General features: G+C 56.4%; 1 protein-coding gene across 7 annotated transcripts in view; it reads right to left on the bottom strand.

Moving 5' to 3' along the window:
• The window catches only part of FCSK (fucose kinase), a 40,967-nt gene extending 19,879 nt beyond the window's left edge, over positions 1 to 21,088 (bottom strand). For 3 of the 7 annotated variants that reach the window (XM_048816893.2, XM_075118274.1, XM_075118279.1), the window contains exons 1-9: positions 21,009 to 21,088; positions 19,816 to 19,874; positions 12,274 to 12,393; positions 9,664 to 9,815; positions 8,918 to 8,968; positions 5,047 to 5,172; positions 4,500 to 4,572; positions 2,785 to 2,882; positions 941 to 1,021 (exon numbers count right to left, since the gene is read on the bottom strand). In XM_048816893.2, the coding sequence (XP_048672850.2) occupies positions 941 to 1,021; positions 2,785 to 2,882; positions 4,500 to 4,572; positions 5,047 to 5,172; positions 8,918 to 8,968; positions 9,664 to 9,815; positions 12,274 to 12,393; positions 19,816 to 19,874; positions 21,009 to 21,088 (840 nt within the window). Of the gene's footprint in view, positions 1 to 940; positions 1,022 to 2,784; positions 2,883 to 4,499; positions 4,573 to 5,046; positions 5,173 to 7,261; positions 7,407 to 8,917; positions 8,969 to 9,663; positions 9,816 to 12,273; positions 12,557 to 12,590; positions 16,101 to 19,815; positions 19,875 to 21,008 lie in introns of those variants that run through there. The other 4 variants (XM_075118275.1, XM_075118276.1, XM_075118278.1 and 1 more) reach the window with 4 other exon arrangements.
• Between the last annotated feature and the right edge of the window lie 2,233 nt (positions 21,089 to 23,321).

Here is a 23,321-nt window from a genome sequence, read left to right as displayed (position 1 = left end):
CACAGGGGCTCATCACACCTGACTCGCACGGATAGCAGAACACATGCAGGTGTCAGCGTGCTAACCTCTCCTGTCCACCCCAGGAGGCTGTGCACGGAACAGAGTGACTCACCCAGGGTCACCCAGCACGTCAGTGGCACAGGCTGGAGTAGAACCCAGGAGTCCTGGCTCAGAGCCTCCTCCTCTGACTGGCCTTAGCACTCAGTGTCCCAACACATTAGTAAACAGGACCTGCCCCTGGCGCACTATTGCAGGCCTTTCCCACTAGCCCTCCATCGCGTCGGATCCCCAGGAACTAGGAGCTGCCCAGGTACCCTAGGTGGGAGGACAGTCAGTCCCAGTGGACAGAGCACTGGACTGGAAGACCTGGGTTCTAGTCCCAGAGCTGCTACTAGCTGTGGGGCAAATCATTTCACTCCGCCTTGTGCCGCAGTTTCCCCATCTGTAAAAGGAGGACAATGGTATAGCCCTGCGCTGTGAGGGCTACTGGTGAAAGGAGCGAGATGCTGTTCTCCTTCCTCCTCACCAGCCATTGTCTGCGGGGGCCAGCAACGAAACAGTGAATCAAGCCCTGCTCTGGGTTCTAGTCCTGGCTCTGCCACTGACCTCCTGGGCAAGTCCCCGCCCCTCTCTGGGCCTGTTTGCCTCACGTCTGCCTTGTCTTGTTAGGTGGGAAGGGCTTCGGGGCAGGGACTGTCTCTCGCTGGGTGTTTGTACGAGGACCTGATCTTGGTTGAGGCCTCTAGGCACGAGTCCAGTAATTACCCCAGCAGCATCTACGGCAAACAGGATCTGGCTGTGCTTGTTAGCCCAAATACATCCTGCTTCATGCAGCACCCCCCACCCCAGCTACACCCCTTCAGCTGGCCGAGTTACACAGCCCTTCCTCCCCGTCTGCAGCCCTGGTGCGAGCTCCTCATGAACCAAGGAGGGGACGTACCAGCGGCACTTTCCCGTCTGGCCCAGAGCACTCCTGGATCCGGGCCTCCGGGCCTTGGTAGATGATGTCACGCACAAACCCCTGCAAGAGAAAAGGGCCCCGTTAGCTCCGGGCAGAGGCTCCCAGGTGCCTTGTGCAATTCAGCAAAGCAGCCAGGGAATGGCCAGGGCTGGCTAATGGAGCCTGCCTCCTTGGGGGCCACCAGTCTAGAGGCTTGGCCATCTGCCTCCCAACCTCTCCTGATACTGGGAGCAGCCTGAGCTCTGGGGCAGGGTACCGTGTGTCAGAGATGGGCTCCACACACAGTAGGGTTGTTAAGGGGGAGGGGCGGGCCTAGCATGCCAGTCCCCAAAGCACCCCGTGGGCAGGACCCAGCTGCTTCAGTTCCCTGTGGGGTAGCTGGCTCACTCGGAGGTCCGTGTCCCTACCTTCTTGGAGTGCTGCTGCCATCCTGCATCCTGGTAACTCATCACACATGCCAGCCTGGGGATCGTGCCACCCCAGATGAGGCACTGAGGCATCCAAGTGGAGATCTGGCTGGCCTTGCCATCTCCCTGCAGCACCCATGAGCCTGGGAATGCCTGGAAGCCCATTCGCTCTGCCCACGGGCCTGCTCTGTGCCCATGGGTGCTGCTCCCCAGAGCCTATCCCAGAACTCTACCTGCTCAAACCTCTCAGCAGATCCCGTATGCCATGTGCAGGAGCCAGGGGACCCGGCTGGCCTAGGGAATCGAATCGGCAATGGAGAATGGAGCCTTCCCCGCTGGCGCAGAGTCACACCCCCTCCGGCAAGGCCCGCCGAGGCTTCGAGGCACGTCCTGAACTCACTGCTGAGCGTGGGCAAGAAGCCTGCGCCCGAATGCGATCCTGGGCTGGGGGCCCTCGGGGAGCCGCAGAGAAGCAGGCTCGGGATGCTGTTCCCCAAGGGCTGCATGGGAAGCCGCGGTGGAGCTGGCAGAGCTGGCGGGGGCCAGGCAGTGGCTGGCTCAGCTCACAGGCTGCTAGCAAGCAGCAGGGGCAGCGATCTGTGCCTGGCTGAAGGGCAGAGCAAGGGACCAAGCCATGAGCACACCAGTGCCTGCACCTCTCCCGGCTGCTTTAGAGCCCCATTCAGAAAGGTTCAGAGTCGCGGAGGGGGTACCCACATTAGCTGATAAGCCCATGGGAAAACCCTGGGGCAGGCCAGCCCTCCTCCCGCCTCAGACCCTGAGTGCGGACCCCATGGCCCAAGAGACAGGGCCCAGAGGGGGTATGCTGGAGGACAGCCCTCAGGGGAAAGGCGTTAGATGCAGGGTCCTGACACCACCAGCTCATCTTCTGTCCCTGCTGGCACTAACCGAGCTGGGGGGTAGCCACAGAGCAGAGCCAGGAATCCAGCGGGCCACGGAGCCTGAGGGGCTTCTCCAGGGGCCCTCCTGCAGCTCAGGGCAGAACGTTTCACTGGCACTTCCCCCCAGTCTGTGCCACCCCTCGGTGGTGGCTCCAGCAGGCCACGTGCAGTCCGACAGCCTAGTCTCCCCCATGGCAGCACGGGCAAAGGGGAAGGCAGATCACAGCTCCCTCCCCACTGCTTGTGGCCTGGGAACAGACAGGCTGGCCCTCTGTCCTGGGCCCCTCGACCCGGCCACTCCTGGCGCTGCACAGGAGGGATCACAGAGCAAGAGATCACCAGGTGAACGCTGACAAACAGAACTTGGCTAGTCCGCTGCCCCAGGCTCGGTGCCCCTTTAAGAGAGGGGCCAGCACTGCCCCGGGCATGGCGCCCCTTTCAGAGGGGCGAGCGGGAGCACGGCCAGCGCACTGTCTGGGGCTCAGCGCCCCTTTAAGTGTTGGGCTCAGCGTACCTGCTGGTCAGCAAGGTAGATGCCGTGGTTTCTGGCATACGAGACGCTCCCCGGCACGGAGATCACTTTGGCACCTTGGAACCCTTCCCAGTCGATCTCTGAGAGAGAGGAGCAGACACCAGTGCCACCTTGCCCGGGCACCTCACACCCAAGGCGGGGCTGGCAGGATGGGCATGGCTGGACTGGGGGCTCGTCGCTAAGGGAGCGGCACTGAAGCAAGGCTCCCAGGTTAGCTGGAGGGGCCGAGCGCCATTTGTTGAGCTCTGGGCGCTATAGATGCTCCACAATGCATGTGCCCCGACTGCACCCCAGGCACGTGCAGCGGGGCCGCCGGGCACCCAGCTCGGTGCTCAGAAACGCCAAGCCCTCTCCAGGGCTTGCTGGCCAACCCTGGAGGCACTGAGCACTTCTAGCACTCCCTGGCTTGCATGGGCGTCTGGGCGCCCAGCAGTGGCAGGCCTGAGCCTGGGCACTTTGCAGCCAGGCTTGCTGGATGAGAAGGGGATGCAGGACAAGCCCAGCCTAGGGGTGCACTGGGGACGCAGACCATACTGAGCTGAGAGCCCCAGCCTGGGTGCATGGGAGCTGGCACCCTGCATGCCCCAGCCTGGCCCCGATTCTCCCAGGGGGCGGAGTCACTTGCCCTTCCCCATATGGGGAATCCCCTTTGTTAACACCAATACCCCTGCCCCAGGCCACTGCAGCCATGGATGGGGGACTCCAGTTCCCTCCCCAGAGACACTTTGCCGGCAGTGGGGAGCCGACTGCAGTCCAGACCCCACAACACAGGCTGCAGGGGCACTTGTTTCAACCCTCCCAGCGCCAGCCGCCCACCAACAGCCCCTGCCGTGGGTCAGTGGGTGGGAAGCACCATGGCTCAGGCCCGCTGGGACAGAGGCAAGGGAGGACTGGAGCACTGGGCCCTAGCAGGAGCAGGTGCAGGGTCACAACCCTGCTTTGCCTGCGGTGGTCCCATCGCATCAGGTTGCCCTGATGCACCCACGAGGTGCTCAGCGCTCACCTGGGGACCACCTGGGAGACAGACTGGCCCTCTGTGGTGTGCAGACATACGCCGTCACCCCAGCCAGTCCCTGGGCCGACAGCACCTGTCCCTGCAAGGTGGAGAGCCCTGGCTGCGAGGATCAGAGCACTGGGTCCTACCACAGCCAGGGGCTGAGTGGCACCAGGGCACGCCCAGAGCTCATTGGAACAAGGGCTCCAAACTGCCTCCTGCCGTTAGCTGCAGGCCCGCAGGGCAGAGGTGCCCAGGTGCCGTTTGCTGCACCCATCAGACACAGCCTCCCTAAGGGCTCTGCCCTGTGCTCTGTGGGGCAGCGCAGAGAGGCCAGGACAGGTGTCGGCCAAGCCTCTTCTCTCAGGCCTCAGAGTGGCTCTGCAGTGGCTACTGCCACCCAACGCAAGCCCTCCGGGGACTGCTGAGGCCCCAGCAGGGAGAAATAAAGGACTCATGGGGCACTGAATTCTCTGACCCTCCTGTACACTGCCCCCAAAGCCTCCCCTGGCTCAGGAGAGCAACACTGGTTCCACCGCCAGGGTCCCTGTGGGGTGCCAGAAGCAGGATTTACCGCACCTTAGAGCCCCATGGAGCCCTCCCTTACACCCTGCCCAGGTTGGGTTTGGCTATGGGGCTGGATTTCCCCAGCTGTGCCCCGCTCTGATTCGGATCCCCTCCCCGGCGCAGGGCGAGCACGTACCTGCTGTCAAGGGAACGGTGAGGAGCATGTCGGTGCTGCAGACCCACACTCCCGGCGGGGAGCCCCTGCACAGCTACAGAGGGACACACAAAAGGAGGTGAGGATGGTCCACTGGGACCTGAGCCTGGGCTGCACATCTCAGCGCCAGGAGATCAGCACAGGGCCTGGAATACGTGCCCTCCCCACCCCAGAACGCCGCAGGCCAGGCAGAAGGGAGATAGGCAGCCATTTACTGTCTGGCCTTCCTAACCTCAACAGCAGGGGGCGCCCACACTTTACCTGGCTGGATCTCATCATTGCCCCCGGGCAAGGGGTTCAGGGGTCCCTCCATAGGCTTGTGGGAATAAATTGTGGTTGCCCCCTCTGCCATAGAGATGGGGAGACCCAGGCCCCAATGTGCTATATGACCTGGCCCTGGGGATGAGGATGGAGAGAAAACAGTGTATGCTAGGACCAGGATGAGATGGTCATGGGCTGAATAGGGCCCAGTCTCGCCCTCCTAAAGGAGCCTGGCCAGGGGTTCCTCCTGCCCCTGCCTGGCACGGACCTGCTGCGTCATGGTCCCCAGCAGGCTATCCAGGTTGCAGGTCAGCGCTTCGGCTGGGGCATTAGGGTCCTCCACGGGGAGGCAGGTGAAGGCTCGGCTGCAGTCATCGAAGGGAAAGTCACGGCCCTGATGGGAGAAAGAGCCGGAGCACTGGTCAGTTGGAGACCGGGCAGGGAGGGTGACAGGCTCCGTCCTGCGACAGGCCTTGTGGAGAAAAGAATTGGCCCCAAGCCCCCCTCCAACCCAGGAGCTGTGGCCTCTGGGCCTTTTGGCTCACTCCCAGCAATGTCACACCCCATCAGATGCCCTCTGGGTGCCTTGCCTGGAACCCCATGAGCAGGTGCGCCCCTTCTTGAGCCGAGTGCTGGGGCAGGGGCTGGTCAGACAGGCATGGACAGCTGCGTCTGCAGCCAGGCTGCGGATAGAACAGTCCAGGGCTTGGGATTGGAGCAGCATTGAAACGCTTGGTGGCTTTGAGAGGTGCCATGTAAAGGGCAGCAGACTCCAGCCCTAGGAGGAGATTATTTCCCTGCTGCACTGAGAGGGCAGGGGAGACCCAGGGATGGGGCCCTGGAATATGTGGGAGTGGAATAAACCTGGGTCCCTCACAACTTAATGGGGTGTCATCCAGCAGCATGGATTGTGTGACCCGTCCGCCCAAGGGTCCCATGGCTCCAACCACATCCCGTGGAAGGCAGGGGATGGCAGCAGCTGCCAAAGGAAAGCAGAGCCGTGGTATGGCAGGAGACAAGGGGAGGAGCTCCTCATATAGATTCACAGATGCCAAGGCTAGCAGGGACCATTGTGATCAGCTAGTCTGACCTCCTGTCTAGCTCAGGCCAGCAACCTGCCCCTGTGACGATAATTCCTAGAGCAGAGCTTTGAGAAAAACAGCCGAGCTTGAGCTAAAAATTGTCAGTGACAGAGAATCCACCATGCCCCTTGGTAAATTGCCACAATGGATAATTGCCATCACTGTCATAGAATCATAGAATATCAGGGTTGGAAGGGACCTCAGGAGGTCATCTAGTCCAACCCCCTGCTCAAAGCAGGACCAATCCCCAACTAAATCATCCCAGCCAGGGCTTTCTCAAGCCTGACCTTAAAAACTTTTAAGGAAGGAGATTCCACCACTCCCTAGGAAACCCATTCCAGTGTTTCACCACCATCCTAGTGAAAAAGGTTTTCCTAATATCCAACCTAAACCTACCCCACTGCAACTTGAGACCATTACTCCTTGTTCTGTCATCTGCTACCAGTGAGAACAGTCTAGATCCATCCTTTTTGCAACCCCCTTTCAGGTAGTTGAAAGCAGCTATCAAATCCCCCCTCATTCTTCTCTTCCACAGACTAAACAATCCCAGTTCCCTCAGCCTCTCCTCATAACTCATGTGTTCCAGTCCCCTAATCATTTTTGTTGCCCTCCGCTGGACTCTTTCCAATTTTTCCACATCCTTCTTGTAGTGTGGGGCCCAAAACTGGACACAGTACTCCAGATGAGGCCTCACCAATGTCGAATAGAGGGGAACGATCACATCCCTCGATCTGCTGGCAATGCCCCTACTTATACATCCCAAAATGCCATTGGTCTTCTTGGCAACAACAGCACACTGTTGACTCATATCCAGCTTCTTGTCCACTATAACCCCTAGGTCCTTTTCTGCAGAACTGCTGCCGAGCCATTCGGTCCCTAGTCTGTAGCGGTGCATGGGATTCTTCCATGCTAAGCACAGGACTCTGCACTTGTCCTTGTTGAACCTCATCAGATTTCTTTTGGCCCAATCCTCTAATTTGTCTAGGGCCCTCTGTATCCTATCCCTACCCTCCAGCATATCTACCTCTCCTCCCAATTTAGTGTCATCTGCAAACTTGCCGAGGGTGCAATCCATGCCATCCTCCAGATCATTAATGAAGATATTGAACAAAACCAGCCCGAGGATCGACCCTTGGGTCACTCCACTTGATACCGGCTGCCAACTAGACATGGAGCCATTGATCACTACTCGTTGAGCCCGACAATCTAGCCAGCTTTCTATCCACTTTATAGTCCATTCATCCAGCCCATACTTCTTTAACTTGCTGGCAAGAATACTGTGGGAGACCGTGTCAAAAGCTTTGTTAAAATCAAGGAACAACATGTCCACCGCTTTCCCCACATCCACAGAGCCAGTTATCTCGTCATAGAAGGCAATTAGATTAGTCAGGCATGACTTGCCCTTGGTGAATCCATGCTGACTGTTCCTGATCACTTTCCTCTCCTCTAAGTGCTTCAGAATTGATTCCTTGAGGACCTGCTCCATGATTTTTCCAGGGACTGAGGTGAGCCTGACTGGCCTGTGGTTCCCAGGATCCTCCTCCTTCCCTTCTGTAAAGATGGGCACTACATTAGCCTTTTTCCAGTCATCCGGGACTTCCCCCGATCGCCATGACTTTTCAAAGATAATGGCCAATGGCTCTGCAATCACATCCGCCAACTCCTTTAGCACTCTCGGATGCAGCACATCCGGCCCCATGGACTTGTGCACGTCCAGCTTTTCTAAATAGTCCCGAACCACCTCTTTCTCCACAGAGGGCTGGTCACCTCCTCCCCATGCTGTGCTGCCCAGTGCAGTAGTCTGGGAGCTGACTTTGTTCGTGAAGACAGAGGCAAAAAAAGCATTGAGTACATTAGCTTTTTCCACATCCTCTGTCACTAGGTTGCCTCCCTCATTCAGTAAGGGGCCCACACTTTCCTTGACTTTCTTCTTGTTGCTAACACACCTGAAGAAACCCTTCTTGTTACTCTTAACATCTCTTGCTAGCTGCAACTCCAGGTGTGATTTGGCCTTCCTGATTTCACTCCTGCACGCATGTCAAAACTATACACCTTATTCCCAGTCTGAAATTGTCTAGCTTCAACTTCCAGCCCTTGGATCACGTTAGACCTTTCCCTGTGAGACTGAAGACCCATTATTAAATCTTTGTTCCCCATGCACGTACTTACAGACTGTGATCAAGTCACCCCTTACCCGTCTCTTTGTTAAGCTAAACAGACTGACCTCCTGGGGTCTGTCACTATACAGAAGATTTTCTAAGTGAGTTCTAGCCCACGAAAGCTTATGGCCAAATAAATTTGTTAGTCTCTAAGGTGCCACAAGGACTCCTCGTTGTTCTAACCCTTTAGACAGTCTCGTGGCTCTTCTCTGACCCCTCTCCAATTGATCACTATCCTTCTTGAATTGTGGGCACCAGAACTGGACACAGGATTCCAGCAATGGCCGTACCAGTGCCAAACACAGAGGTAAAATAACCTCTCTGCTCCTACTCAAGATTCCCCTTGATGCATCGCAGCATCGCGTTAGCCCTTTTGGCCACAGCGTCACACTGGCAGCTTGTGTTCAGCTGATTATGCACCAGGAGGCTTTGATTTTATCAGTGGGGGATGTACCCGATCTGGTCCCAGCCTCTTTGGGGTTCACCCCTCACCCCCGTAGGACCTACCTGGGACTAATATTACCTGCAGTGACCCATGCACATGCAGTAGCATTTAGCAATGGTTTGCATGGTCCCTGGAACCAACGTGCTCCGAGGTTTGGGAGGCAGAGCTGGGCTGTTACTCCCCTCTCAGTGCCAGGTCGGCTGGGTTTGCTGCCAGAGGGGCTGATGGTGGGAGGTAACGTGACATGTGCCCTGGAGGTAGGAGCTTTAGATGAGGGAGGTGGCAGCTGGATGGGACAGCCCAATGTCCCACCCTCCCCAGGTGAGGACTAGCTACCAGCAGCCAGGCTGGCATTCATGATGCCCCCAGGCTGGCAGCCCCGGGAGGAGGGAAAGGGTGAAAGCTGCCCACCACTGTAGAGCAGGCCTTTGCCCTGCCCCGCCAGGCTCTCACCATGTGCAGGATGAGGATCCGGGCCTCGCGCAGGACATCAGCAGTGACCACCTGGAGGAGCGCAGAGGGAACCTATTAGCCGAGCTGGGGAACCAGCCCCAAGACTGGGCAGTTCTGACCAGCATCCCCTCCTCCAGCAAACACTATAAACCAGAACAGCCTATGCCAGCTTTATGGGTCCACAGAGCTGAGGGCACCCTACCAGCCAGGCCTCAGTACCTCCTGCCATTGCCATCTGGCCACACGGCTGCAGGGCTAGCCTGGGCTCCCGTCTGGAGCAAGGCTCCTCTGGATCTTGGTCCGGAGCTGCCCCTGCTCCCCAGATATGGCCCCCAAGAGTGGGTGGGCAGGGGGCTGGGGTCACCGTAGCCCACCTGGGTAGCTATACTGCGTTAGCGAAGGGTATTATAGCTCTGCTTTGCTACAGCGCCCTGTAGCTGGGGGTCCCCTAGGGCACTGGATGGTGCTAAGGTACCAAGCCCACAGGGCAGGCAGCCTCTGCTGGTCCCGGGGGCAGGCTAGCTGAATCAGGCATGGGGGAGGGGATGCCTTGGGGCTCCCAGCTCCATGGGCTGCGGGAGGGGATGCCCTTCGCCTGGGGGCGAGTGGGGTGGAAGGGGAGGCACCTCCAGGGCCGGCACAGCCTTGGACAGGGAGACGGGGGCACTGGAGCTGCACACCCAGCAGCTACTTAGCACAGGTGCCACCCGGATACGGCCCGGAGCCCGTCGTGCCGCACCACTCACCGTGCAGCCTGCCCTGGCGCTCAGGTGCTCGGCTGCCACCAGCAGGGCATTGAGGGTGGCACCACCGCTGCCCACACGTGCTGTGGGGTCCTCAACAGTCAGCAGGAGGGGGTGTGGGCCCAGCACACCCCGCCGCCACCGGATCTCTAGCTCTAGCAAACGAGAGCAGGGGCATTTGGTGGCCCTGAGTGACCAGGCCAAGGAGGGCGGGGCAGGGGCGCGCTGAGTGACCAGGATTGGGGGGAACAGGGGCATGCTGAGTGACCAGACCCGGGGGGTGTGGGGGGTGGAGAGGGGGCAGGGGTGCGCAGAGTGACCAGGATTGGGGGGAACAGGGGCATGCTGAGTGACCAGACCCCGGGGGGGGTGGGGGGGTGGAGAGGGGGCAGGGGTGCGCAGAGTGACCAGGATTGGGGGGATCAGGGGTGCACTGAGTGACCAGGATTGGGGGGAACAGGGGCATGCTGAGTGACCAGACCCGGGGGGGGTGGGGTGGAGAGGGGGCAGGGGTGCGCAGAGTGACCAGGATTGGGGGGGATCAGGCGTGCACTGAGTGACCAGGATTGGGGGGAACAGGGGCATGCTGAGTGACCAGACCCGGGGGGGGGGTGGAGTGGAGAGGGGGCAGGGGCGCGCTGAGTCACCAGGATGCGGGGGGATCAGGGGTGCACTGAGTGACTAGGATTGGGGGGGAACAGGGGCATGCTGAGTGACCAGACCCCGGGGGGGTGGGGGGGTGGAGAGGGGACAGGGGTGCGCAGAGTGACCAGGATTGGGGGGGATCAGGGGTGCACTGAGTGACCAGGATTGGGGGGAACAGGGGCATGCTGAATGACCAGACCCAGGGGGTGCGGGGGGTGGAGAGGGGGCAGGGGTGCGCAGAGTGACCAGGATTGGGGGGGAACAGGGGCATGCTGAGTGACCAGACCCGGGGGGGGGTGGGGTGGAGAGGGGGCAGGGGTGCGCAGAGTGACCAGGATGTGGGGGGGATCAGGGGTGCACTGAGTGACCAGGATTGGGGGGAACAGGGGCATGCTGAGTGACCAGACCCGGGGTGGGGTGGGGTGGAGAGGGGGCAGGGGTGCACTGAGTGACCAGGATTGGGGGGAACAGGGGCATGCTGAGTGACCAGACCTGGGGGGGGGGGGTGGAGAGGGGGCAGGGGTGCACAGAGTGACCAGGATGTGGGGGGGGATCAGGGGTGCACTGAGTGACCAGGATTGAGGGGAACAGGGGCATGCTGAGTGACCAGACCCGGGGGGTGGGGTGGAGAGGGGGCAGGGGTGCGCAGAGTGACCAGGCTGGGGTGAGAGAAGCAGGGGCATGCTGAGTGACCAGGCTGGAGGGGGGGCGCTGCAGGACCATGGCTCCATCTCTATGGGTCAGACCGTGGCTGACTCCTGCTGGTGGTGGGGGATCTCCAGCTGCACAGGCTCATCCTTGCCCGCTACAGCCCTGGGCCACACAGTGTGTGGAGGGTGAAGCAGGGCCCTCCCGAGAGGAACAGCCCCTCTCTGGGTGGGGGGGTCGCTCCCTGTGCTGCAGGACTGCAGGGCACCGAGGGACCATGTCTCCCTTCACCTATCACCCAGCCACGGTGGGGCCTGGACTCCTCCAGGGCCTGGATAGCCGGGGATCCAAACCTACCAAGGGCAGACATGGGACCTGGCCCTGGGACATGAGTCCCTGCCTGGCAATAGCCACGAGGCTACTCGGTCCAGCCTAGGTCCCACCCATTGCAGCCCGATCTCCCATGCAGGGCCAGGCAAAGCCACGGGGCCCCCCACAGGCTGAACCACCAGGCGTGGAGAATGTGACATCCGAGCAGCACATTGACCCGCAGCCTTCTCCTGTGCTGATAACCAGAGCCACAGTCCTGCACCTCACCCGCATGGCCATCCCTGCCCTGTGGGCACAGCACACACGGCCACCTCTTCTCCTGCGCCCATCACCAGGAATGCCAGCACCTAGCCCATGCTCCTGGGTATGGCTCTGTCCCTCCATGCCCTGCCCCAATGGCATGGGAATGGGGGTTAAAGGAGCCATGTCAGTCGGAGCATTTTGACACTCCATCTCAGCACAGAGAGAGCCAGTGTGTCTCTGAGAGTGCTCTAGGCTCTGGCACGGCTCAAGGGTGAGCAGGGCTCCCAGGGCTGGAGCAGCCGGGGCGGATTCCCCTGGCAGAGCTGCATGCGCGGATCCCGGGAGTAGAACAGCCTGGGGAGCAGGGCTGTGAGTCAGGAATTCAATGCACCAGGGCTGTGTGCGGGGTCCCGGGGCTGGGACAGCAGGGGGACACCAGCACAGCCAAGGCGGGCGGGAGCCCAGGGCTGGGATACAAGGGGCTGCAGGTGGGGATTGAGGGGCACCAGCAAAGCTGCAAGTGGGATCAGCAGGAGGCTGCAGATGGGGATCAATGAGCTGCAGGAGGAGGGAAGCTTGCAGAGAATCGACCCAGGCTACGCGTGGCATTGGCCAGGGCTATTTGTCCCACACAAAGCCCAAGTCCATCCCCAGATTTGCAAACAGCTCTGAGGGCTCAGAACCGCCCCCAGCTGGGATGCTTGTGTGTCAGCACCGGGCCCCTGGTACGCGAGCCGCCCCACTTACCTTTCTGGAATGCACTCACGCTGTCCTTGTGCTGGCAGGTCAGGACGATGACGGTCCACTCCACCCCTCTCGGCGCCATCCAGGTGCACTGGGCCTCTCTGCCTGGCGCCGCTGCTGGCTCTGTACAAGGGACGCAAAGACTGCAGCACTTCCCCATCACCGACCCACCCCTTGCAAGTCCTTGTGCAACGGGCCAGGGCCTGACTGTGATCGGGGACCCCTCTGTGCTGGTGAGGGAGGGCTGCATGAGGCTGGCGAGTTGCAGCCACACAGGGCTAGTTTTGGTTCCCAACAGCCATTAGCCAGATAAACCTTACCTGAGGAGGAGACGTGAAAGTCCCCGGCTGGTGCAGCAGCCTTGACGCAACGGGGAGGCCGTTCTATACACAGCTGGTTCTCACAGAATGGCACCCCCAGCTGGAAACTTTGTGACTGGCTCCGCTGGGGGCTCAGGAGGGTTAGGATCTGAGCAGAAACTGGGGCAGGAGCTTTAATAAATACGCTAGTCGATTAAATAGGCAGGGGGATGGCACGGCTCAGGTGACGGGAACCCAGTCTTTCATGTCTGGGCGCTGTTCAAAGCCAGGTTAGGAGAGACCCAAAGCTGTTCCCATCCGACGGTGGTTTGTGAAATAAACTGGCCCCGTAGATGAGTGTCTCCAGCCCAGTTCTCATCCACCAGGTCCTCTCTGAATGGACGCAGTGGCCTGGAGAACGGATGCTCTTATCTAGGCTGCAAAAGTGACCCGTCGTTGGCGGTGGATACAGCTGAACCAGTGTGGAACACGGCTTAGCCAAAGACAAGCTGTGCTCAGCAATGGGTAAAACCTGTTCTGAGGTTGCAAATGTCTGTCCAAACTGCAACTCAGGCTCAGATCCTATTTGAGCTCAACCTCCCCTCCTGTCCACACACGGATCAGTCTGACTCGGGTCAGCAAGCGCTCAGGACCCAGGTCCTAGGACCTTCGAAGGGGTGGGGTCAGAGCCCAAGTTCTGCTAAGACTTGAGTCCAAGCCCTTTCATATTGCCGTGGGGATGCGGCTCATGCCGCAGACCCGAGTCAGGTCTGCATAGCGCTGTATGGACGTGTTAGCATAGCTGTGAGGCCTGGGTCCAGCGACTGTAAACCCAGGTAAATGGACGCGCAAGTGCGGGGCTGGCAACACAAAGTCCACAAGCCTGGATCCCACAGACCTGGGTTTACAATGCAGTGTAGACACACCCTCAGGATCTCTTTGGGCAGGCAGGAAAAATCACCCGCTGATTGGAGAACAAGAGCAAACTGCAGGCACGAGGGGAAAACTGCAAGTTCCAAGCTGTAATTATTTTAGCTCTATCAATGCATTTGCTTGTAAATTCTAGAAATTTGCTGCACATTCGGAAAGGAGACGCTGCGTTCTTCATACACAAGCCCGGCTTTAAGTGCCAAACTTAGCTCAACCTTAACTATGCAGCTGCAAGCTCTCTAATGTGCCTCCTTCCACCGGGAGGAAGAGAAAACTCCCAGGGAGCACTCAATGGCACCTAACATCAGGAATCAGAAATGCTGCAGTGTGCAGTCACTGCCACTCCCACCTGCTTGATGAGCTCTGCTTTGCGCCCTGAGCAGTCACATACCTGCTTGTCCACTCACACAAGTTGCACGCTTTAACTATGCTGGAAGAGTTAAAACTGCAACTCCTAGCGTGGACGCAGTTATACCAGTATGTGCGCTTATCGCAGCAGAGCTATTCCCGTTTGGGAAGGTATAAGGCACCTTTGTGCCATTATAACGGCGTCCACACTTGGGCCACATCGGTTAAAAAAAAGCTAAAATATTTATAAGAATCTGTGTGCAGATCAGGTGTAATGGGGTATACTAGCCCTTTAAGGTGAGAGAGGGAAATCTGGGAGGCCACGCTACCCTGTTCCAGAGGTTTAGGAACAGACAAGTTTCTAGGGAATGGCAAAGGCAGGTGTTGGGAGAAAAGAAGTGATCCCTGGGAAATGCCAGCTACTGTTTCTTTAAGGGCCTGGAATCAGAAGTCTTGGAGCGTAAGGTGGGGCAGTGCTCCCCTCCGTCTCAGCCAATCAAGGTGAGCTTGGGGAAAGAGGTCAGCATATAAGCTGCCTCTTCCCTTGGAATGGGGAAGATGTTAGCAGGGGAAGGTCTGCTGACCTCTCCCAACCCAGGGGAAAGGACCGAGGGGTGACCTGGCCTCCATGCCAGGGATGAAGGCTGTACCCCAGCAGAGATGCTTGAGAGGAAAATACTTCTGTCAGGAAGGGGTTTTGGTCCAAGTTCTGTTTGGGTTTGAAAGACTTTGTTGCCAGAGTGGGGGAACCTGCTGAAGGCAACTTAATGGGGCCAGCTGGGAGGAGTTGCCTTAAAGGGCTGCAGCCTGCTCCACTGGGTATCCCCCAAAACACTGGCACTGAAAGCGTTGCAAGTGGCTTTCTTCCGCTCTTTGTCTTGTCTGTCTAGACTGTGAGCTCTTCAGGGCACAGACTGCTTCTCTGTGTTTGTACTGCACCCAGCACGGTCAGCCCTGATGCCTGCAGCCTCACAACAGGGGTACCCAGCTTTTGCCCAGCCAAGGGCCACGCTGGCAGCTTCCCAGGGAGCCTGCTGATGAAGCAGACTGCCCCAGCTCTCATCGAGACAATGGGTCACACTTGGGATGAGATGGGACGTTGCCTGTTGGGATGTGCAGTCTCCAACTGCTTGGTTCCAGGCTGGGAGGGGCAGTCTGCATGGGCAAGCTATGAGGTGTAGAACTGCATGCTGGGATATTTAGTCCCCAGCGGCTGGCTGCTCGGCACAAAATGTAGCACGGGTATGTGTGCGCTTGTGACCCTGAACCTCACTTCGCTATTGAAGAGAAGGGCAACCACAAGCTACAGCAAAGAATTCCATCCAGCCCACCGGCTGCATTTCTGCTATCCCCGTGTTACAGGCTATTGAGACCCTAAGATGCTGCAGTGAAACTAGGAAATCTGTCCATCCGCCTGGCCTGCAAATGCCATCTCAAGGCAGGGCAGATAATGTCTTGTCCTTGCAGCTTCCAGGAAAAACCCTCTTTCCTACAGAGCCCCTGTGAATGCCAGACACCAACTGAAAGCTCCTAATCGCTGCCTGTCAAAAATGGTTTTGCTTCTTCCTGGTGACCAACGCCACACCTATCCTGTGGATTACTCGCCAGAACGGGCCCTGCAATGTACATGAGCGCACGTTTCCTTGATAAAAGCACAGACGTCAGAAAGCGGTGGAGGAGTTTTGGCCGATTCCTTTTGGGGGGAACCAGATGACATCTGATTCTCTTGCAATAACTGAAAGCAGGTCTACACTTAAAAAGCGGCAGATGCGCTGTGGCGCTTAGTGAAGTCACTACCTGTGTTGAGGGGCGACAGGAGAAGCGGGCCCATCGATGGAGCGCTGTCTACATTGGAAGTTAGGCCAGTATAACTGCGTCACTCCGGGATGTGGATTTTTTCATACCCCTGAGTGATGTAGTTAGACCAGAGTACGTTTGTAGTGTAGACCTGGCCTGAGCCACAGACACCTAGCTACTTATTTACGGAGTCCCATCTGCCATACGATCTAGGTGCCGGAGACCAGTGTCAAATAGTGTCAGCGTGGTCATACCTCTTCAATTAGAGCTGTGGAGGCGAACGGCACAACAAAGACACTAGCCACTAAAATGCAGCTTATCGTGCTGCTGTAGCTGTGAGGGTATGAGTCAGGTGAGGTGGGGGAGGTAATGTCTTTTTTTGGACCGACTTCTGTAGGTGGAAGGAACAAGCTTTTGAGCTGCGCAGACCCAAAGAAGAGCTCTGTGTAGCTTGAAAACTTATACCTTCCACCAACAGAAGTTGGATCAATAAAAGACAAAAGACTTGACTCATTGCAACTGCACCTCATTATGCAACAGTAGTACGGTAGAACCTTGGGGCTAGTCTACACTGGCAACGCTAAAGTTCTAAAAAACCCACCTCCACGAGGGGCGCGGCTCCCAGCGCTGGGGCGCTGACTACACTGCCCTTTACAGTGCTGACACTTGCTGCGCTCAGGGGTGTTTTTTCACTCACCCCTCTGAGCGAGAGAGTTGCAGCGCTGTAAATTGCCAGTGTAGACAAGCCCTCAGAGTTATGAACTGACTGGTCAGCCACACATCTCATCTGGAACAGGAAGTATGCATCAGGCAGCAGAGACAAGAACAAAAAGGCAAATACAGTACCATACCGTGTTAAATGTAAACTACTAAATAAATAAAGGGAAAGTTAATAAAAATAATTTGACAAAGAAAGGAAACTGTTTTTGTGCTTGTTTCATTTAAATTAAGACAGTTAAAAGCAGCATTCTTCTTTTGCATAGTAAAGTTTCAAAGTTGTATTCAGTCAATGTTCAGCTGGAAACTTTTGAATGAACAACCATAATGTTTTGTTCCGAACATTTCAGAGTTCCGAACAGCCTTCATTCCAGAGGTGTTCATATCTCTGAGGGCAGGTTCTTAGCTAGTAAATATTTAGCGAAGACCGATCACGATATGAAACAGATCAGGAACTTTCAATTGGTGTTTGGCATTCACAAAACATACTGAGGATCGGTTGGCTCTGCTCAGTTCCCTAGGTGTATGTCCAAAAGGATTTCTCTCCAAAGCCAAGGAGTTTCTTGGAAAACCCAGGTGGTTTGCAGAATTCAGAAGGCTCAGAAATCAAATTTAATCTTACACTATCTTGGAAATGCTTGTACTGCACATTGTGTCTGTAGTGTATTGTGCAAGCACAAGATTTAATTTGTTTCTACACAGACTCATAGACTTTATAGCCAGAAGGGGCCATCATGATCATTTAGTCTGACCTCCCTCACATTGCAGGCCACAGAACCTCGTCCACCTACTGCTGTAAGAGACCCCTAACCTCTGGCTGAGTTACTTAAATCTTGATTTAAAGACTTCATGTTACAGAGAATCTGCCATTTACTCTAGTTCAAACCAGCCAGTGACCCGTGCCCCATTCTGCAGAGGAAGGTGAAAAACCCCCAGGGTCTCTGCCGATCTGACCTGGGAGAAAATTCCTTCCTTACCCCAAATACTGTGATCAGCTGGAGCCTGAGTCTGTGAGCGAGACCCTCCAGCCAGACAACTGGGAAAGAATTCTCTGTAGTAACTCAGAGCCCTCCCCACCTAGTGCCCTATCTCCAGCCCTTGGAGATATTTGCTACTGGCAGTCACAGATGCCACATACCATTGTAAGTAACCTCATCGTACCATCCCCTCCAAAAACAAGCTTATCTACAGAAGAGGATAGATACCTTAAATATGTCCTGTCCTAAGAAACCACGAGGCTTTATTGTTTCTCCACTTTCTAGACACAGAAACACTCAAACCTCCTGTGAAAAATTCTGGGTCATAAAGCCCAACAGGAAATTTCTCGCACTAGGAAGTATTATGATTAGAAATACCACCAGAGGCACTCAAAACACTATGTGGACATATCAGTACATTGCAATAGTCACTGCCAGTTTTCCCTGAATCAAAGCAAAGAAATATGGGACTAAAAGAGGGAAGTAAGTCATTGAATTATAAGCGGACAAAGTCCACAAGATTTCACCTGCCCCAACAAAGTAATCCAAGAAGGTCCAGACCCAACTAGTGCTATATAAATAAGATACAGGTTGTTAGCACCTCGGATGCTGGCCCGATGCTCAAAAGCACCGGATCTCACAGAGAGATGCACAAAATGCATGCAAGTGCACCACCAGTCAAGTGTAAGTGCCTCCCATTCCTCCAATGTACCTCTAGATGGTTTTGGCCAGCACGCGGCATTGCAATAACTCGCAAACCAACAACCTATGAATAAATGTGCTTGGTAGAAATCCAAAGCACATTGGCTGGCAGATCAAAGGTGAAAGCAGCACATTTCAGACCACCCAAGAATCTCAGCACAACTTCTGCAATCAGCTCAGCAGCTCATGCTCAGGTCTCCAGGCACCCTTCGCTGTCCCTTATTCGCTCTCCTGGAGGCAGAGCTTCCTCCCACTCGCGGTCCCACCAAAGCAGGCAGTGACACTAATGAAAGCACCATTAGATGAGCAAGACACAAGGCAGCAAGAAGACTCATTCTGCAGCCGCCAGACGTGATGGCAGCAGCTTCCTCTAGAGCAAAGGTCCCCAAACTGTGGGGTGCACCCCCTATGGGGGTGCGGAGGAATGTTCAGGGGGGTACAGTTGGCCCGGGCCAGCTCCTACAGGGGGCAAGGAGAGAGCGCCACCCAGCCCCGCCCCCGCTACGCTCCGCCCCCACCACCAGCCATGGCTCCTGGACCCATGCCTGGCCTTGGCGTGGCTCTGCACCTGGACGGGGGCCCACCTGTGGCTCCGCTCCCACCCCACTCCCAGCCTCGGCCCCTGGCTGTGGCTCTGGCCCTGCCCCACTCCCAGGCCTTGGCCCCCGTACCTCTGTCCATGCCCCCCGCAGAGAGGTGCCCTGCTCCTGGCGGGAGGGAGGAAACATGGACAGGGGTAAGGGGGGGTGTGACCCTCAAAAGTTTGGGACCGCTGCTCTACTCCATCGTCTCTGGTCTTGGGCCACCCCTGCTGCCAGAAGTTGCTTTTTTACAGCCACACCCCCAGGTAAATGTTAATATTCCCTGTTTCCATAGCACCTTCCACTAGGTCTCAACGTGCTTAGCCCTGTCTGACAGACCGAGAAACGGAGAGAGGTGGCATGACCAACCCAAGGACACACAGAGAGGGAGCATCAGCGCTGAGAGCAGAACCATGGACTCCTACATGCTCCTCTCCACCCACTAGACCCTGCTCCCACACAGCTACAGTTTGCCTCCCCAGTGCTCTAAAAGCACCTGCTTCAAACCCTGCCTCTCTCCTGCAGGCACTTACTATTATTTCATGCCTCTCCCGGCTCCGCCTCCTGTCACGTCCCCTGGCTGACAACTGACCTGTCTTGTGAGACGCTGGCGTGAATGAGACGTTCCAAAATTGTAACAAGTTGGAGAAGCGTATCACTAACAGTCCCTCAACGTCAGGCACTTGCCCTCCCCCATAAATACAGAGAGTGAACTCATGGGCCCTCGAAATCAATAGAAAGGTTCCCCTTGACTAGGTGTACAGAGGGGTATAAACAACAATCCAGCCCTGAACAGCTAGGAACAGTGAGGGGTCAGCTTGTGAATCCATATGTGGTTTTCTCCAGCCATTCCATTAGGAACCAGAAGGAACTGCCCCAACGGAGTCCTCCCCTACCCAGAAGCTGGTGAGAGAACAAAGGCCAAGTTCACATTCCCATCAGTGAATCTATCCATGGATCTACCGGGATTCCACAAGCACGTCAGCAAACCCGGGGATAATGCAGAACCATTTGATCTCATGTCTGTGGACTTTCCAATAGCCTTCAACGGTGCCCTGGGAGCAGGGCTTCTGTTCCCAGGGTAAAAACCCTGGGCTGCATTTCAGAATGGATTGGAACAAGAACAGCCACAGAATGACCGTGCTGAAAACGGCTTGCAGATGACAGCAGGGCTGGTAGACCCTAGAGACCCACCCATCACTGCTGTGAATTCTTCTGCAGGGCACAGGGCTTCGGAGGAGGCTTGGTTTTTCCTGTAATTTAGAGAAAGTGCTTGGAAATGCTCCTCAAACAGGGTTTTCATTCCTAATAAATGGGATTTAATGTATTGCAAAATAAGCCCTGAGAATCAGGGGGAAAACCCACTCAATATGAGAAACTCTTGCTGCAAAGGGTCTCCAGAGTCTAACTAAACAACATACGACGAAAGTTGATAGGTTACTGCTCCCAGGAAATGGAAGGGAGGGTGAGTTTGTGCATATCATAGTTACCTGCCCTGCAACGTAAGGCGTGCAGAGAATGCATCCCTATGCACACGTGAAAGGCACATCAGTCATATGTCGGCATGTATGTGCACGGGAGCGGCACCCACAGGCCTGCATGTGTGCGGGGAGCGGAAGCAGCAGCTCCTGCTCCCCACCCCACAGCAGCAGCACGGGGCTGTGTGTAAGGAATGGACACTTGCAAGCCTGGAATGCCAGTTGCCTGTCAGATCGAGGGGGCCACCTCTACATGTCATGCCTGCCCCATGGCACCGGCTCAGGTTGCTTTAAAGCCAGTCTTTCTGAGCCCGACTCCCCAGTGCCCTTCTGGCTCCTTTAAAGGAGCCAAGAGCAGCTGTAAGAGCTCCCTGGGGAATTCCCAGCAGGGGCAGGGCTGGCCCAGCTGTCTGTATGCAACCCCCGCCCCCAGGACTCCCGGCACAGGGGTGTAGCCCGAGAGAGGGGCGTGCAGCCAAGGGGGTCTTACACTCCCCCGCTCTCCTATCTCTGGGGCAGTTCTAACCCTCTCCAGGGACTGAAAGCCCATCCCCAGCTAAGGAGAGGTGCAAAAGCCTCTTCGCGTCCGGCTAAACGCGGCTCCAGCGGGCGGCGCGAATCCAGCCCGCGGCAGGGTCCGAGGAGGGCCAGGAGAGGCGCCGATCCAAAGCTCGGGGGCGAGCGGGGCCTGAGCAGGAAGCCGGGCCCCCCCCCGGCGCTGGCCCCGGCCTGAAGCGCCCAAGGAAACGTTGCTCCTTAAACGCCACCAGCCCAGGCGCCTCCCCAGTGCAGCGGGGGGAAGGGAGCAGCCTGCGCCGGGGGTGTCCCCAGCCTGCCCTGGGTGCAGGGAGAGAGCCTAGTTTGCCCTGCCCCGAGCCCCGCTCTGCAGGCTTGCTTGGCTTGGCTTACCTGCCCCCGCAGGACGACGCCTCCCAGAGCTGCCCCTTTAACTCAGCCCCTTCCCCCCCGGCCGCGCCTCCGTGGTGCATGCTGGGAGTTGTAGTTCGTTATCCTGGCCGGGCAGGGGGCAGCCCCGGGCACAGAGTTGCTAAACTACACTTCCCGGGGTGCAATGCATTCCCCAGCCCGCAGGCTTCGACCTCTTAGGGAGGAGGGCACATTGCCTGTCCACCTGGGGCAGGGAGAATCCTGCGAACTACGGTTCTGGCTCGGTGTGTGCCACCGTCATGCTGGCTCTGTCCCTCGTGGCCTGGTCCTGTACACGTGTGAGGATTATTCACCTAAAATAAGACTCAAGGGGAAGGACCCATCAGAGCCATCTGGCTGGCAGCAGCAGGCTTTGCAGGGCCACGAGGATGCAGCCCGGGAACATCCACAATAACGCTTCATAGACGTGTTTTCAGATCAGAGAGAGGGAGAAAGAAGCCATCTCCAAAAGGGTGCCTTGGTGCAGAGAAGAGAATCACCTGACCCTTTATTGGAATGTCTTATTGTCCTGATTGAGAAAATTAATCCCTGATTATTAGTTGAGTCCCCGCAGAGCGAGGTGCAGTACATGTGTATAGTCACAGAGGTCTCAAAGATATTAATTCTAATTAGAGAAAGGGTGGAGGGAAAATGGCTTGTCTAAGGTCACACAGCAGGGAACAGAACCCAAGTGTCCTGATTCCTTGCTACTAGACAGTGCTGCCTCTCAACTCTAATTACAATGCAATTAAAATGCAATGTCCCTTTCAAAGTAATTGGTAGAGTTAAGCAATTAAACTGATCCCCCAGGCTCACAGATATCAGGGTTGTATAATGGTAAAATAAGCTGGGGGTTCCTAAACCCCAGTTTCCAGTGAAGCACTTCCAGTGATTCATTGGATGACTTTAGGACAGTCCTCTTTGGTTCCCATCTAAAAGGAAGAGAATAATACCTACATCATGGGGTGTTTGGGAGAATTAATGTTTGCAACTTAGATCTGAGACCCTTAGCTAAAGATGCTATGGAATGTAAGCAGAGTCAGGATGGGCTCCACCCTGACATCTGGTGGTGAGGTGTGGCAAGTTGTGGAAAAGAACTTCAGGGGCCGATCTCATTTGCATAGGCACACCCACCCCGCCTAGAATGAGGCCATAACTGCCCAAATGGTCACTTTGGCTGTTGTGGGATCCCCAGTGTCTCTGTTATTGGGGCGGGAAGAATAAATTGTTATTACCCTGATTATGGGAACTGTGCTTGGAACTGTACTTGGCCTTTTGTTATGATGGAGGGACTCAGCATCAACTGAGGAGCACTCGCTAGGCAAGGGACATGGGTTCCAAAACTCTGTGAACTGAGAGAGACTTGAGACAGGTATTAGTACCCGGTGGTATGGGCTCCTTTGTGAGGGACTGAAGCACCCATTGCACGGCTGTCTCTCTCCACTGTAGAATGTCAGAGCTAATTTTGGGTCTATTAAGAGTCTTGCTAGGGGTACTGTGCTGCATTCACTTTGGCCTTATGGTGCACCAGCGATAAGGCTCCCACTACTATGAGCTGAACTCACTGAGCACTGTGTCAAGTAGTGGGGAGCCAGAAGATCTAGCGTGCAGCGCTGCTGTTTGTGGATAGGCTGGTGGAGTGTTTGTGAGACGGCGAGGTGAGCAGAGCTGTTTGTGAGATGATGAGCTGTGCAGAGCGGAGCTGGTTGGAGTGGAGCTGTTCATGAGACAGCGGTGTGTTCGTGAGACGGCAAGCTGAGCGGAGCTGGTCCGTGAGACAGCGGCATGTTCATGAGACGCTGAGCAGAGCTGTTCATGAGACAGCGAGCTGTGCAGAGCGGGGCTGGTTGTGGTGGAGCAGAGCCCTGTGGGGCAGTCAGCTTCAGGACATGTAAGGTGCCCCTTACCTCTTTCCCCCCCACACAGGCACATTTTAGCCAGACTGGGGAGTAACACTCTGCAGGTGAACTTTTGAACTCTGGGGATGGACTTTTTTGGACTTTGGGTGATTTGTGGATTGCTGGACTCAAGAGACGTTTGGGTTCTGGGACTCAAGAACCCGAGGGAAAGGATGTGGCCCAATTTTCTGGGGTGGGTCTTTGCTCATGGTTTGGTTAATGAACACTAGTTGTGGTTTCTGAGTAACAGCCGTGTTAGTCTGTATTCGCAAAAAGAAAAGGAGGACTTGTGGCACCTTAGAGACTAACCAATTTATTTGAGCATGAACTTTCGTGAGCTACAGCTCACTTCATCAGATGCATACCGTGGAAACTGCAGCAGACTTTATATACACAC

Source organism: Caretta caretta, chromosome 12, assembly GCF_965140235.1.
Source record: "Caretta caretta isolate rCarCar2 chromosome 12, rCarCar1.hap1, whole genome shotgun sequence".
NCBI classification, from domain to species: domain Eukaryota; kingdom Metazoa; phylum Chordata; order Testudines; family Cheloniidae; genus Caretta; species Caretta caretta.
The sequence above is the reverse complement of the archived record's forward strand: the minus strand, read 5'-3'. Positions and strand labels throughout refer to the sequence as shown.